The 14,769-nt window shown below is 46.2% G+C and overlaps 1 protein-coding gene and 1 non-coding gene across 2 annotated transcripts; both read left to right on the forward strand.

Annotated features, from left to right (window-relative positions):
- The first annotated feature begins 2,795 nt into the window (after positions 1–2,795).
- Positions 2,796–11,648, forward strand: Dhdh (dihydrodiol dehydrogenase). Its single transcript, XM_047528901.1, has 7 exons — positions 2,796–3,016; positions 3,394–3,505; positions 4,484–4,647; positions 7,120–7,372; positions 9,389–9,513; positions 11,090–11,237; positions 11,505–11,648. Exons 1-7 carry the CDS (start codon positions 2,927–2,929, stop codon positions 11,612–11,614), a joined length of 1,002 nt encoding a protein of 333 aa, XP_047384857.1. The 5' UTR covers positions 2,796–2,926; the 3' UTR covers positions 11,615–11,648.
- A 2,135-nt stretch (positions 11,649–13,783) lies between these two features.
- LOC124967654 (U6 spliceosomal RNA) lies at positions 13,784–13,890 on the forward strand. Its single transcript, XR_007105576.1, has one exon. It is a non-coding gene; the product is annotated as a U6 spliceosomal RNA (small nuclear RNA).
- Positions 13,891–14,769: the final 879 nt, after the last annotated feature.

Consider the following 14,769-nt stretch of genomic DNA (forward strand, 5'->3'; position numbering starts at 1 on the left):
CAAGAATACAAATAACCCAATCAACAAATGGGCTAAGGATATGAACAGATGCTTCACAGAAGAAGATCTACAAGCAATCAACAAACATATGAAAAAATGTTCACCATCTTTAGTAATAAGAGAAATGCAAATCAAAACTACACTAAGATTCCATCTCACCCCAATTAGAATGGCGATTATCAAGAATACAAGCAACAATAGGTGTTGATGAGGATGTGGGGAAAAAGGTACACTCATACATTGCTGGTGGGGTTGCAAATTAGTACAGCCACTCTGGAAAGCAGTGTGGAGATTCCTTAGAAAACTTGGAATGGACCCACCATTTGACCCAGCTATCCCTCTCCTCAGCCTATACCCAAAGGACTTCAAATTAGCATACTACAGAGATACAGTCACATCAATGTTCACAGCTGCTCAATTCACAATAGCCAGATTGTGGAACCAACCTAGATGTCCTTCAATGGATGAATGGATAAAGAAACTGTGGTATATATATATATACAATGGAATATTACTCAGCTATAAAGAATAATAAAATTATGGCATTTGCAGGCAAATGGATGAAATTGGAGAATATCATGCTAAGTGAGATAAGCCAATCTCAAAAATCCAAAAGGCGAATGATCTCACTGATAAGTGGATGATGACACATAATGGGGAGAGGGAGGGGGCAAGAATGGAGGAAGAAGGGACTGTATAGAGGGAAAAGAGGGGTGGGAGGGGTGGGAGGGGTGGGGGGGAAGGAAAAAAATAACAGAATGAATCAAACATCATTACCCTATGTAAATGTATGATTATGCAAATGGTATGCTGTTACTCCATGTACAAACAGAAACAACATGTATCCCATTTGTTTACAATAAAAATAAATTTAATAAAAAGGATGAAGAAAATGTGGTACATCTACACAATGGAATACTACTCAGTATTAAATAAAAATGAAATTATGGCATTTGCTGGTAAATGGATGGAATTGGGGAATATTATGCTATGTGAAATAAGTCAATCCAAAGAAGGAAAGGTTGAATGTTTTCTCTGGTATGCAGATGCTAAATTCACAATAAGGGGAGGGGGTGAAAAATAGAGGTAATTTGGACTAGACAGAGGGGAGTGAAGGGAGGGGAGGGGACATATGGGTAGGAAAGATAGTAGAATGCATCAGACATTATTACCCTATGTGCCTATATGATCACATGACCTGCATAACTACATCATGTACCACCAGATGAATGAGAAGTCACACTCCATTTATGTGTGATGGGTCAAAATGCATTCTACTGTCATGTATACCTAATTAGAACAAATTACATATATTTCTGAGTGAGGATGGACACGTTAGTGAGGACACAATGGAAAGGACACATGTCACCTCCTCCAGCCTGCCACACTGTACAAAACACCAGGACATATGGAGGGGCTGCCAGCCTGTGGCCCCTGAATGCTTCTTGAGCAGTCACAATCTCTTTCAAACTTGTCCAATAAACCACAACTGTCTCCCAGGCTCTCCCCTGTTACTTTCTTCAACTTCCATAAAACCTACCCCACTGCCCTGTTACAACCTGGCCAGGCAGAAGGGCTGGCGTGGGGGTGCGGTGGCTCAATGGTAGAGCACTTGCCTAGCATGCACAAGGTCCAGGAGGAGGAGGAGGAGGAGGAGAACAGCCTGGTTTCCAAAGATACACCCTCTGGAAGCTGTCAGTTACCAGGTTTTCCCCTCCTGCTGTGAACCCCACCCCAAAAGACTTACAAGGCTCTCTGCGTCTCAGTTTGCCCCACTGTGAACCCGAGGCAATAGAAATTAGTTCCCAGGTGTGTGGTGAGAAATTACATCAAAGAAGGAAAGTGTTCCTGGTGGCCTGTCTATGGGGAGGGCTCTCCAGATTTAGAAATGACTGTTACCTCTGCTGTCCCTTCCTTCTCTCTCTCTCTCTCTCTCTCTCTCTCTCTCTCTCTCTCTCTCTCTCGACAACTCTTTAATGGCTCAGGCTTTGTCAGTAAAGTGTTGTTGGGGCTGCAGGTGTAGCTTGCTTGTCTAGCAGGTGCGGGGTCCTGGGTCGCATCCCCAGCACCGCACGCACAAATATGTAGGGATTTCAGCGATGTCCTCGAGTGGAGCAAACTCCTAGGACAATAATAGCCCTTCTGTTTGAATGGCTTAGAAATGCTCTGCAACTCCTCTGTCCTTGAGGACTGGAGGCTTTATCTTGTTATAATTACCTTTGGTACTCTGAGAGGCAAGCAAGTTATGTGATCTGCACGTACCTAGGTAACTTGATATGACCCTGGAATATAATAAACTGGACTAACTGGACTGGCTTTACCACAGGGGCCACTTCTTGCTCTTTGCCATCCTGTGTGCTTGCCTCTTTTTTTTTTTTTTTTTTTTTAAATATTTTTTAGTTGTTAATGGACCTTTATTTTATTTATTTATATGCGGTGCTGAGAACCGAACCCAGTGCCTCGCACATGATAGGCAAGCTCTACCACTGAGCCACAACCCCAGCCCATGAGCTTGCCTCTTTATTGCTCTCCCCTTAATTAATCCTTATCGCTGGACCCCAATTAACCTTTACACAAATACACAAAAGCAGTAAAGTGGGAAAGGTCGCGACAAAGTCCAGAGAGCAAAATTTAGAGCACAAGACTTTCAAGCCACAATTTGGAAATAGAATGTAAAGCTCACCGCGCCCCCCAGCCCGCCCCGCGGCCCCTGGGAGGCGGAGCCACACTGGGCGCTCTTCCAATGGGATGCTAGACCCAAACGACCGCCCCCTTTGCTCTTGGGACTCAAGGCTAATGAGAAGCGGCGTGGCAGCTACGGGAGCTGTGGGCAGAGACTCGCCCCCTGGTGGGCGGAGCCTCAGTCTTCCTACCCCTGCTGGAGACCCCCCCAGCGCCCAGGGTTTCGCGACCCAGACTCGTAAGGATGGCTCTCCGTTGGGGCATTGTGGCAGCCGGCCTTATTTCCAACGACTTCACGACCGTGCTGTGCGCGCTGCCTCGCTCCGAGCACCAGGTCAGCCCTTTCTAACAGGCGACGAGGGTGGGCGGACTCCGGGGGCTGAGCCGCGAGGGAGGATCCCAGGTTTCTGAGTTCCCAAGGCAGTTAACTACCTGTTTATCTGCTGGCTCCTTCTCCACCTCTGTCCTGTGCTTGAGGTTTGGGGGGGGGGGGGGTTCCTTGATCTGAACTACTGTGACGAGAAGGACTGTTTTCCCAAGATCTCCCTTTCCCAGGACCCAAGGGTCCAGCGCCCCCGTCACCTCCTTCCCCACGACCGCATCTCCCCTCTGGGTCTTGGAGCACTTAATCTCTCCCTACCCGGCGCCCCCTCCATCACCTGTCTTCCATTCCTGGTCCACCCCCTGGATCTGACCCTGGCGCCCTTTCAGGTGGTGGCGGTGGCTGCCCGCGACCTGAACCGGGCGAAGGAGTTTGCACTGGAGCATGACATCCCCAAGGCCTATGGCTCCTATGAAGAATTGGCCAAGGACCCGAATGTGGGTGAGTGGCGAGGGCCTAAATAGACCCTATGAGTCACGCACCTGCAGTCCCAGCTACTCCGAAGACTGAGGTAGAAGGATTGGATTACTTGATCCCAGGAGTTCGAGATCAACCTGGGCAACACAGCAACACAGCGAGATCCCCTTCTCTTAAAAAAAAAAAAAAAAAAAAAAAGTGTGTGGGGGGCACGACTCTGTGACCAGGGTGTCTAATGTTCTGGATTGCCCTGGATCAAGAGGCATGGCCTAGGGGCTGGGGAGATAGCTCAGTTGGTAAAGTGTTTGCCTTGCAAGCACAAGGTCATGGATTCGATTCCCAGCACCAAAAATTTAAAAAAAAAAAAAAAAAAAAGGAAAAGAGGCGTGACTGCATTGTGGACAAAACCTGGCTCTGGAGTCAGGCTGCCAGAATTCTCGATTTTTCCTTCTGCTTACCTTTCTCAGTTTACTCATTTGGCAATCATATAAAAATTATAGTATCTACCTCCTGCTGGAGTGGTGAGGACGTGAGGACGCTGCTATTTCTTTTCTTTTCTTTTTTTTTCTTTTTTCTTTTTTGGTACTGGGGATTGAATTCTGAGCACTTACCACTGAGCCACATCCCCAGCCCTTATTTGTATTTTATTTAGAGACAGGGTCTTACTGAGTTGCTTAGCACCTCGTTAAACTGCTGAGGCTTTGAACTCGTGATCCTCTGGTCTCAGCCTCTCGAATCGCTGGTATTACAGGCATGAGCCACCGCACCATGCTGACGCAGCGATTTCTTACCTTCATTTCGAAGGCTGGAAATAGATTTGCTGGTAGAGAATGGTTAGAGGCAACAGCATTTGCTTAGTTGCTTCCTCATGGGAGAACGATGGGACAGTCCTCTGTGTCCCTGGGACCTGGGGGCGAGGCCTTTAAACTGTGGGAGGGTCCCACGGGTCTGGGGTGGGCAGGGCTGCTGACCTCTTGACCGACCTCCTTCCTTTCACCCTAGAGGTGGCCTATATTGGCACCCAGCATCCCCAGCACAAGGCCGCGGTGCTGCTGTGCCTGAGAGCTGGCAAAGCCGTCCTGTGTGAGAAGCCCATGGGCGTGAACGCCGCGGAAGTTCGGGAGATGGTAGCGGAGGCCCGCTCGCGGGGCCTCTTCCTTATGGAGGTGAGGGTGGACCGGCCCTTCCAGCATCTGACATCGCTTTGCTTGCTGTCGCTAGGCGAGTTTATGGTTGCCAGTAGACATTTTTGGGAGAACACAGGAAAGAGTTTGCCAACAGTGAAGACGGGCACAGAAATGGACCCGGGTTAGTGCGTTTACCAGGATGTAGTTTAATCTACTGGCAACATCTATCACTGAGAGACACAGCTTTTGGCACTCGGCAAGCATGGCAGGGCTTGCTTGGATTGTGTGAATCATTTTTCAATCTTTCAAAAAGGGCTTAGTTTTGGTGAATTGCCAGGGATCAAGGTTAGATGGACCAAGGAACCCTCTACCAACCCTCAACATCTAGCAACCATTGCTTTGCCCTTGTTAGATTTATCTATCCAAGGGTCCAGGAGATTGTCAGAAATTAAGATGGTTGCCAAATGGCAGTAGGCAGTACCTGGAGTGCCATATAGCACCTAGAAGCAATTTCAATGCTGGGGAGTGTGATGGTTCCTAAGGACACCAATTCTGTACTTACTGTGTAACCTAGGGCAAATGATAGGACCTGAGAGCCTCAGTTTTCTCATCAATGAAGTAGACATGCTGTTGACCACCAGGCAGAAATGCTGGGAGGGTTTATAATGCAAAGCATGTACACAATATCTTGCCTATAATATGTTCCAAGTGAAAGGGAACTGCCATTTGGAAATGGAGAACCATAGAAGGGTATTGAGCAGAGGTAACACAGAGTCAGCTCTTAGAGAAGAAAAGATCCCTCTGGGACTGTCACCGAGTTGATGGATTCTTGTACTTTCCATCAGAAGAATCAGATGAGGGCACAACTAGGATAGGTACAAGGCTCTTTATTCTTTTAAAGTATTTTTTATTTTACTTTTAGTGGACTGGGGATTGATCCCAGGGATGCTCTACCACTGAGTCACATCCCCAGCCCCTTTTATTTTATATTTTGAGACAGGGTCTTGCTAAGTTGCTCAGGCTGGCCTCCAATTTGCAACCCTCCTACCTTGGCCTCCCAATTCACTAGTATTGCAGGTGCAGTGTGCCACCACGCCTGACATGGGACTTGGTCTCTTGCTGCTATGGCGTGTGGAGACAGGATTTTCGTAGCAGTTGTTCTGCTTTGCCAAGCTTCTTCCCACTGCACATGTCTCCTTCAGCCTCTGTTGCCAGTGTGATTTTCTTTATGCTGCTAGAGTAAAGGTGTCTGTAGGAGACGTTAGTGATTGTTCTATGCATGCATTTGTCCCTCACCACCTGGAATCTGCCCCTTGTCATCTGAAAGAGTCCCTAATATTATTTCCAGAACAGGAAGACTGTTGTCCTATCTCAGTGGGTTTGATTTTAGTGACCTTTCTTTTTTTTTTTTTTTTTCAGTGCTGGGGATCGAACCCAGGGCTTTGTGCTTGCAAGGCAAATACTCTACCAACTGAGCTATCTCCCTAGCCCCCCGTGACCTGTCTTTCTTGACTCAGGCTTCTTGGTGTCCCTGTTGACTGCACAGACTCATAGGGCAGAGCTGTCTTCCCACCCTCTCCTCTCCTGGTGCATTATCTTAATTCCACAGGCTTGAAGACTGGTATACTTCTTAACTCCTCATTTTCTAGTGTCTGTTAACCCCTTACACTGGAGCTAATCTGGCTGTCTCCATCTCCCCTAAGAAATTTTCTTAAGCTGAAGGGATCCTGTTTTTCAAGCAGGCGGGGCCCAGCTATCTCAGGGCCATATGGAGGGTGAACCAACATCAGGGAACAGACTGGGCCTATTAGCTTGCTGGGGCCGTCATACTCAAGCACCATGAACAAGGTTGTTTAAACAACAGAAATGTATTTTCTTACAAATCCAGAGGCCAAAAGTCTAAGATCAAGGTTTAAGTGGGACTGGTTTCTTCTGAGGTCTCTCTCTTTGGCCTGCAGATGGCAGCTTCTCCACATCTTCACGTGGTCTTCCTTCTGGTGTATCTGTCTCAATTTCCTCTTCTCATAAGGACACGAGTCATATTGGATTATAACCCACCCTCATGACTTCATGTTAACCTAGTTACCACTCTAAAAAACTCAGAGGTGGGGTGCTTCCATAGTCCCAGCTACTCAGGAGGCTGAGGAGGGGGATTGCTTGAGCCTGGGAGTCTGAGACCAGCCTGAGCAACGTAGTGAGACCCCATCTCAAAAACAACAAACAAACTCTGTCTCCATATACACTCAATCTCAGAGGTTCTGGGGAGTTAAGAATTCAACACATGAATGAGGCAGGGGACACAATTCAATGGGGGTGATGGTCCCAATGAGGAAGAATAAGGACAGACAGGCAGGTTTGGAGGGAAGGGACCCCTATTTTGGAGAATGGGAGAAGTAGGTGCCTCCTCAAGACTGGAGCCCAGGAGGGAAAAGAACTGGGTGGTCAATTCCTGGGCCCTGACCTTGCTCCTTCTCTTCCTGTGCCCTATAATTTCTCTTCTGTGATTTGCAGGCCATCTGGACCCGTTTTTTCCCTGCCATGGAGGCTCTGAGATCTGTTTTGGCCCAGGGAACTGTGGGGGATCTTCGAGTGGTTCGGGTAGAATTTGGGCAGAACCTTAACCAAATACCCAGGACCACAGACTGGGCCCAAGCTGGTGGCAGTGTGCTGGACCTTGGAATCTACTGCTCCCAGTTCATTTCCATGGTCTTCGGAGGGCAGAAGCCAGAGAAGATTTCAGCAGTGGGAAGACTCCACGAGACAGGTATTGTCAATGCTAGACTCCTTGATGGCAGGCAGTAGGAGTAAGCCTTTCTCTCTGGGAGCCCCCTGCTAGGAACAAGTCTCCCAAGTCATGAGAATCAGCTGGAGGACCTTCCCAAGGATAATCAGGGAAGATCAGTGTTGAAAAGCAGGTAAGCTGTGTACTGGGACTTTACTGTGTGATTTTGGGCAAGTGCCTCCATGTCTCTGAGTCTTAATACTTGACTAGTAAAGTGTCAATAATAGGGTTATTGTGGGAGTTGATGAAGTAATGGTTGCAGCAAATGGTCACCAGTTAAGAGATATAAACCCTGAGGGCTGGGGCTGGGGCTCAGTGGTAGAGCACTTGCCTTGCACCTGTGAGGCACTGGGTTTGATCCTCAGTATCACAGAAAAATAAATAAATAAATAAAGTTATGTCAATCTACAACTAAAAAATATTTTAAAAAAGAAATATAAACCAGGGTTGGGGTTGTGGCTCAGTGGTAGAGCACTTACCTAGCCTGTGTGAGGATTGCGTTCAATTATCAGCACCACGTATAAATAAGTCAATAAAATAAAGGTCCATTGACAACCAAAAATGTTTTTTAAAAAAAGAAAAGAAAAGAAGTATAAACCATGAGCCAAATGTGATGGCACCCACCTATAACTGCAGCAACTTAGGAAGCTGAGGCAGGAGGATCCCAAGTTCAAGGCAGACTCAGCAGCTTAGCGAGATTCTGTTTCAAAATGAAAATAAAGGGTTGGAATTGTAACTCAGTGGCAGAGCACTTGCCTAGCACATGTGAGGTACTGGGTTTGTTCCTGAGCACCACATAAAAATAAATGAAATAAAAGTATTGGGTCCATCTACAACTAAAAAAATTTTTAAATAATTTTTTAAAAATTAAATAAAAAGAACTGGGGATGTAGCTCAGTGCTTAAGTGCCCCTGGGTTCAACCCCTAGTACAAAAAAAAGAAAGAAAGAAGAAGAAATATAAATGGTTATTATTTTTTGAAGTTGTCTCAGGAAGACTTTGTTGCAAAGAGAATTACTCTAAAACAGTGCCTTCCAATAGCAATCATTAAATGAATGAACAAACAAAAATGGAGAGAACACACAAACGAAATAAAAATAATTTCAGGGCTAGGGATATAGTTCAGTGGCAAAGTGCTTGTTGGCACGCACAGAGCCCTGGGTTCAAACCCCAATACAGGAAAAAGAATTTTTAGCCAGGTGGTGGCAGTCCACACGTCTAATCCAAGCTACTCTTGAGGCCAAGGCAAGGGGATTGCAAGTTAGAAGCCAGCCTGGACAACTTAGTGAGCACGTCTCAAATAATCAGAACTGGGGCTGTGACTCAGTGGTAGAGCGCTTGCCTAGCATGTGTGAGGTACTGGGTTCAATCCTCAGCACCACATAAAAATAAATAAATACAATGAAGATATTGTTTAAAAAAATAGAATTAAAGCTGTGTGTGGTGATGTACACCTATAATCCCAGTGACTCAGGAGGCTGAGGCAGGAAGATTGCAAGTTCAAAGCCAACCTCAGCAACTTAGTGAGGCCCTTAGCAACTTAGTGAGACCCTGTCTCAAAATAAAAAATAAAACAAGAAATAAAAAGGGCTGGGGATGTGACTCAGTGGTTAAGTGCCCCTGGGTGGTTCAATCAAAAAAAAAAAAAAAAACTACCCCCCAAAAAACCCACAACCCTCCCCAAGTCCTTAACTATAACTCCCCAATTCTCCCCTCTCCTCCCCCCATTGTAAACAATCACTACTCTACATTCTAGATCTACAGATTTGCCAACTGGGGACACGCCATATGAATGGAATCATGCAACGTGTGACCTTTTGTGTCTGGTTCTTTGACTCAGCAGTGTTTTTGAGGATCATTCATATTTTCGTACCTTATTCTTTTTCAATGCTGTATAAGAAGCAAGGTCTCTGGGCCAAGTTTCCATGAGCAGAATTTGAGGCCCATGCAGTCTCACCCCAGAGACTCAGCCCCGCCCTGCCCTGTGACTTCCTTCCAGGTGTGGACGACACTGTCTCAGTGCTACTTCAGTACCCAGGAGGGGTCCATGGCACCTTCACCTGTAGCATCAGCACAAAGCTCCCCAACGTGGCCTCTGTGAGCGGTACCAAGGGCATGGTCCAGGTGAGGGACTACAGGCCTGAGTGCTGGCAATCAGCCCTCAGCATCAGAAGGGCAACTAGGGAACTGGCCTCAACCACCCATTTCTTACCCCATTTCTACAGAGCCCATCCTCCTTGACAACCAAGTCGAATGATGGGGTTTGAGCCTCTGAGGTCCTTCCAGAGGGTGAACCTATTGGAGTGCCAGTGCCAAGTGTCCTTAGTCCTGAAAAGAACCCAGAGCCTGACACATGCTAAGCATGTGCTCTACCACCGAGCCACACCCAGGTCCAAGAAACCACTGTTTTTATTTGTTTGTTTTTGGTACTGGGGATTGAACCCAGGACACCTTATCATGGAGCTATACCTCAGTTCTCTTTTTTTTTTTTTTTTCCCGAGATAGTCTCACTAAGTTGCTGAGACTGACCTTGAACTTGGCAATCCTCTTGCCTCAGCCTCCCTAGTTGCTGGGATTACAGTGTTGTGCCACCACACCCAGCAAGAAACCAGTTCTTTTTTTATTTTTTAAAATATTTTTTAGATGTTGATAGACCTTTGTTTTACTCGTTTATTTATATGTGGTGCTGAGAATTGAACCCAGTGCCTCAAACATGCTAGGCAAGCACTCTACACTGAGCCACAACCCCAGCCCCAAGAATCAGTTCTTATCAGCCACATTTCTAAATATGCAGTTGTGTTTGGAATACCTTCCAGGGAAGGATCTGGATGTTATCAAAGGTCAACCTCACTGGGCTTCCTCACAGAAAAAATTCTATTCTTGGACTGGAGATGTAGCGGTGTGGTAGAGTACTTGCTTAGCTTGCACAAGGCCCTGCATTCCAGCCCCAGCACTGGGAAGGGAGGGAGGGAGGGAGAAGGGAAGGGAGGGAGGAAGGGAAAGGGGAAGGGAGGGAGGGAGGGAGGGAGTGGAGGAGGAAGAGATGAAGATAGGGTGGGATAGGGAAGGGAGGAAGGGAAAGCAAAAGGAAGGAAGAGAAAGGAAAAGAAATAAGAACTTGAGCCTTGTCCTGGGTTTCTGAGGGATCTCAACCATGCCTCTGTATTTTTGTTTTGGACTAGAAATGAGGATGGCAACAATTTAAGTTCCTGGGGCTCTGGGGTTAAAGAAGAGGCCTCCTAGTCAATAAGAAGGTGCTGGATGGTCTGAACATCCTTCTGGTTTTTTTTTTTTTTTTTTTGGGTGCTGGGGATCGAACCCAGGGTTTTATGCTTACAAGGCAAGCACTCTACCGACTAAGCTATCTCCCCAGCCCCTGAACATCCTTCTTGCTAAGGGGATTCACAAAGATATGAAGATAACCCCTCCTCGTTGGGCCTAAGGAGCACTTGGCCGCAAGCATAGAAGTTTGCTTTTGGGGAGACAACAGGATTTTAGTATGACAGTGGCACCACTAAGAAACAACCCCATCCCCCGCAACCAGAGAGAGGGTAGGGCCCAAACCTGGGATGGAGGGGGCACACCCTCAGTCACCAGGGTCCGGAGGGAGGCCGGTGAGCCTCACCTGGCATGCTCTAGGGTGGAAGACCCTAGCAGCCCTGTTGGTGAGGGTGGCATGCCACTTTCTATCTTCCCCCAGGTTTTCCCATCCTGGTGCCCAACAAATCTGGTGGTGAATGACGAGCATAAGGAGTTCCCACTGCCCCAAGTCCCAAAGAAGTTTAATTTTATGAATGGGTCAGGCATGAGATACGAAGCCATTCATGTCCGCGAGTGCCTACGCAAAGGTAAGAATGTGGAGGGCAATGCAGGGGCCAGGCCTGGGAGGTAGATGTCACCTGCCCCCCACCATCAGATGCACAGGTGGCTGATTTGGGACTGCATTTCCCAGAATGCCCTGGGGCACCCACCTATCTAAACCAAGTATGCCTATCTTTGGGGAATTGTGGGAATTATAGTGTTTTGTTGTTGTTTGGGGTTTTTTTTGTTTGTTTGTTTATTTGTTTTTGGTTGTGGTGTGTGGCTAAAAGGAGCCTCATTGCATTCTCTCCTAGGCCTGAAGGAAAGTCCTATGATTCCTCTGGCAGAAAGTGAGCTCTTGGCTGAGATCCTCGAGGAGGTGAGGAAAATCATTGGAGTCACCTTCTCCCAAGACAGACACTGATGCCTGCCCTGAATAAACACACAGTTTCCATGGAGATCTTGGATCCTGGCAGTGTTTTGGCAGGAATTGGAGAGCTCACCAGCAAGAGTCACTAGAGTACATTTTGGGTGGAATGATATGAGGTAGAGGAGGAAGGTGAGGTCAGGACCATGTTTCTCACAAGCTTCTGGGGCAGACACTCCCATGGCCTCTCTGGAGGGATTTTTTTGCAAAACAACTTGATTTCTCACCCCAGAAATAACTCTTTCTGGGCCCCTAAACGTTTTTGTTCTTATTGTTCTTCCTGCCTGTAACTGCATGCCCTTGAATTTATTAGTCAGCCTGTTCATTTTAAAAAAATATTTCTAGTTGTAGATGGACACAAGAGCTTTATTTTATTCATTTATTTGTATGTGGTACCGAGGATCTAATTCAATGCCTTACAAGTCCCAGGCAAGGGCTCCACCACTAAGCCACAACCCCAGCCCAGGCTGTTCATTTCTAGTGTCAGAAAAGCAACTCAAAGTGACCTAGAGGGAAGATGGGTTGCATGGTAATTAGAACCTTCAGGACAAGTCTGCCATCAGGCCAAGACTGTGTTCATCTTCTCACTTTCCTGAGATGCTGGTAAGCATAGGTATGAGGGTAGGAGCCAGTGGTCTCTGGCAAGGAACAGGGTGTGAATAGCAAGGTGCATGACTACACGGTCCTCAGCTTCTTTCTGCCTTTGCATCATCAGTAAAAGAGAGAAACTAGTACTAACTATACTCTGTTGGGGATTCTGTTGGACAGTGTTCGAGTTCATGTGGGCTGCTCTAAAACAAAATACAGATGATTTCCACCTTACAATGATCCAACTTATGATCTTTCGATTTTATTATGGTGTAGAAGTGACATGCATTCATAGACATTGAATGTTTTTTGAATTTTGAAATCGAGTCTTTTCCTGAACTGGTGATACATGGTCCAGTATTCTCTGAATGTGTGAGGCAGTGACAGTGAGCTACACTCCCAGTCAATCCTGAGGAAAAGAGAAGAATCAAGAGTGAGGTGTGGGGCACACACCTGTAACCCCAGCGACTCAGGAGGTGAGGCAGGAGGATCACAAGTTTGGGGCCAGCCTCGGCGACTCAGTGAGACTCTGTTTCAAAATTTAAAAAGGAAAGGGGGCTGGGACTGTAGCTCAGTGGTAGAGCACTCGCCTAGAATGAGTGAGGCCCTGGGTTCTATCCTCAGCACCAATAAAGGTATATATTTTATTTTATTTATTTATTTATTGCGGAGCTGGGGATTGAACTCAGGGCCTTGTGCTTGCAAGGCAAGCACTCTACCAACTGAGCTATCTCCCCAGCCCCAAGGTATATATTTTAAAAAGACAATCTTAAAAAAAAAGAAAAAGAAAAGGGATGGGGGTATAAAGTGTCCTGGTTCAAGCTCTAGTACCAAAAAAAAAAAAAAAAAAAAAAAAAAGTCTTAAGGAAGACCTTTGCCTTGAGAAGAGAGCAACTACGTGCCTTTGCCTCAAACTTGCTATCCTCCTGCTGGGATTATGACCATGGGCCACCATGCCTGGTAAGGTGCCATCTTTGAAGCAGAGAGGGAGCCCTCATCAGACACTAAATTTACTTATACTTTGACTTTGGACTTCTCAGCCTCCAGCAATAAATTTATGCTATGTATAAATTACCCTGGTTAACATACAAATGCTCTTCAGCTTATGATAGGGTTCCAATCTGGTAAAACCCTCATAAATGGAAAATATTGTAAGTCAAACACACTGAACATGGCATGATCTCCAGGACTGTTTAAAAAAAGAATCTGTCTCAGCTGGGAATAGAAGAACCCCTCATGGTATTGAGGTTGAATTCCATATCTTCCCACTTTCAGATATTTAAATATATGTCCAGTTTGATGTGTTATAACAAATAGTACACGGCAAAGATCAGCAAGTCATGGCCTATGGGTCAAATATTCCCAGTCCTGTCTTTGTAAATAAAGTTTTATTAGAAAAAAAAGTAATTAAAAAAAAAAGAAGGCTGGGGGCTGGGGTTGTGGCTCAGTGGTAGAGCACTTGCCTAGCACTTGTGAAGCACTGGGTTCGATCCTCAGCACCACAGAAAAATAAATAAGTGAAATAAAGGCATTGTGTCCATCTACAACTTTAAAAATATATTTTTTTTAAAAAGATGGGTGCTTGCTTTGGCAGTACATATACTAAAGTTGGAACAATATGGAGAAGATTAACATGGTCCCTGCACAAGGATGACATGCAAATTTGTGAAGCATTCCACATTTTAACCTGTTCTCTCACTTAACACATGTGCCAGAGCAAGCCGCAAGTGCACGCATACACACACACACACACAAAGACACGTCAAGGATGCCTTTAATCCCAGCTACTCTCAAAGCTGAGTAAGGAGGATTGCAAGTTCAAGGGTGCCTAGATAAGTTAGTCAGACCCTGTATCAGGAAAAAAAAATTACTGGGGATGTAGCTCAGTGATAAAGTGCCCCTGTTCAATCCCCAGTGCCACAAGCACACACATACAATATACCTGATTTATTAAACATCACAGCCTAGCCACACAGCACACTGTAGAGTGTCTATTGTTTCTCCTCCTCCCCGTTCCCTCCTCCTCCCCTTCCCCTCCTCCTCCTCCTCCTCCTTCTTCTTTCTTCCTCTTCTTCTTTTAATTGTTTTTGGTTCTGAGGGTTAAGTCTGTGCTATAGGCAAGGTCTAGCTTTTACTTCTTTTAGTAGCAGTGAGTATAGTCCTTGTGTAACCCCCTTTCTGTGTAAGTGCACCAGACCTACTGACAGGCTTCTAAGGCATGAGTGAGGGGATGTTCGTTTCAAGATTCAGTTATAATAGACTATGACTTCAGTCCTCCCTGGACTCTTTCTCTTTCTTCTCACTCACTTGCTCACTTTGATGAAGAAGTCAGCTGCCAGGTTGTGAACCACCCTATGCAGAAACCCATGGGTAGGGACTGAGGACAGGTAGCTTCTGGTCAATAGCTAGCAAGGAACCGAGGTCCTTGTTCCAACGTCCCTTAAGAATCTGAATTTTCTCAGCAAGTATGACTGGAAGTGATTCCTCCTCAGCTGAGCCTTCAAATGAGACTGGAACCCCAGCTGACACTTTGTGTCCTCATGAGAGACTTTAAAGCAAAGAAC

This window comes from Sciurus carolinensis, chromosome 16 (genome assembly GCF_902686445.1).
Source record: "Sciurus carolinensis chromosome 16, mSciCar1.2, whole genome shotgun sequence".
In the NCBI taxonomy this organism is placed as follows: Eukaryota; Metazoa; Chordata; class Mammalia; order Rodentia; family Sciuridae; genus Sciurus; species Sciurus carolinensis.

Coding starts and splice junctions, on each gene's coding strand:
- Dhdh (XM_047528901.1), top strand. CDS start 2,927: ATGGCTCTCCGTTGGGGCATTGTGGCAGCCGGCCTTATTTCCAACGAC. Junction 3,017..3,393: donor TGCCTCGCTCCGAGCACCAG/GTCAGCCCTTTC, acceptor GCGCCCTTTCAG/GTGGTGGCGGTGGCTGCCCG. Junction 7,373..9,388: donor GGGAAGACTCCACGAGACAG/GTATTGTCAATG, acceptor ACTTCCTTCCAG/GTGTGGACGACACTGTCTCA.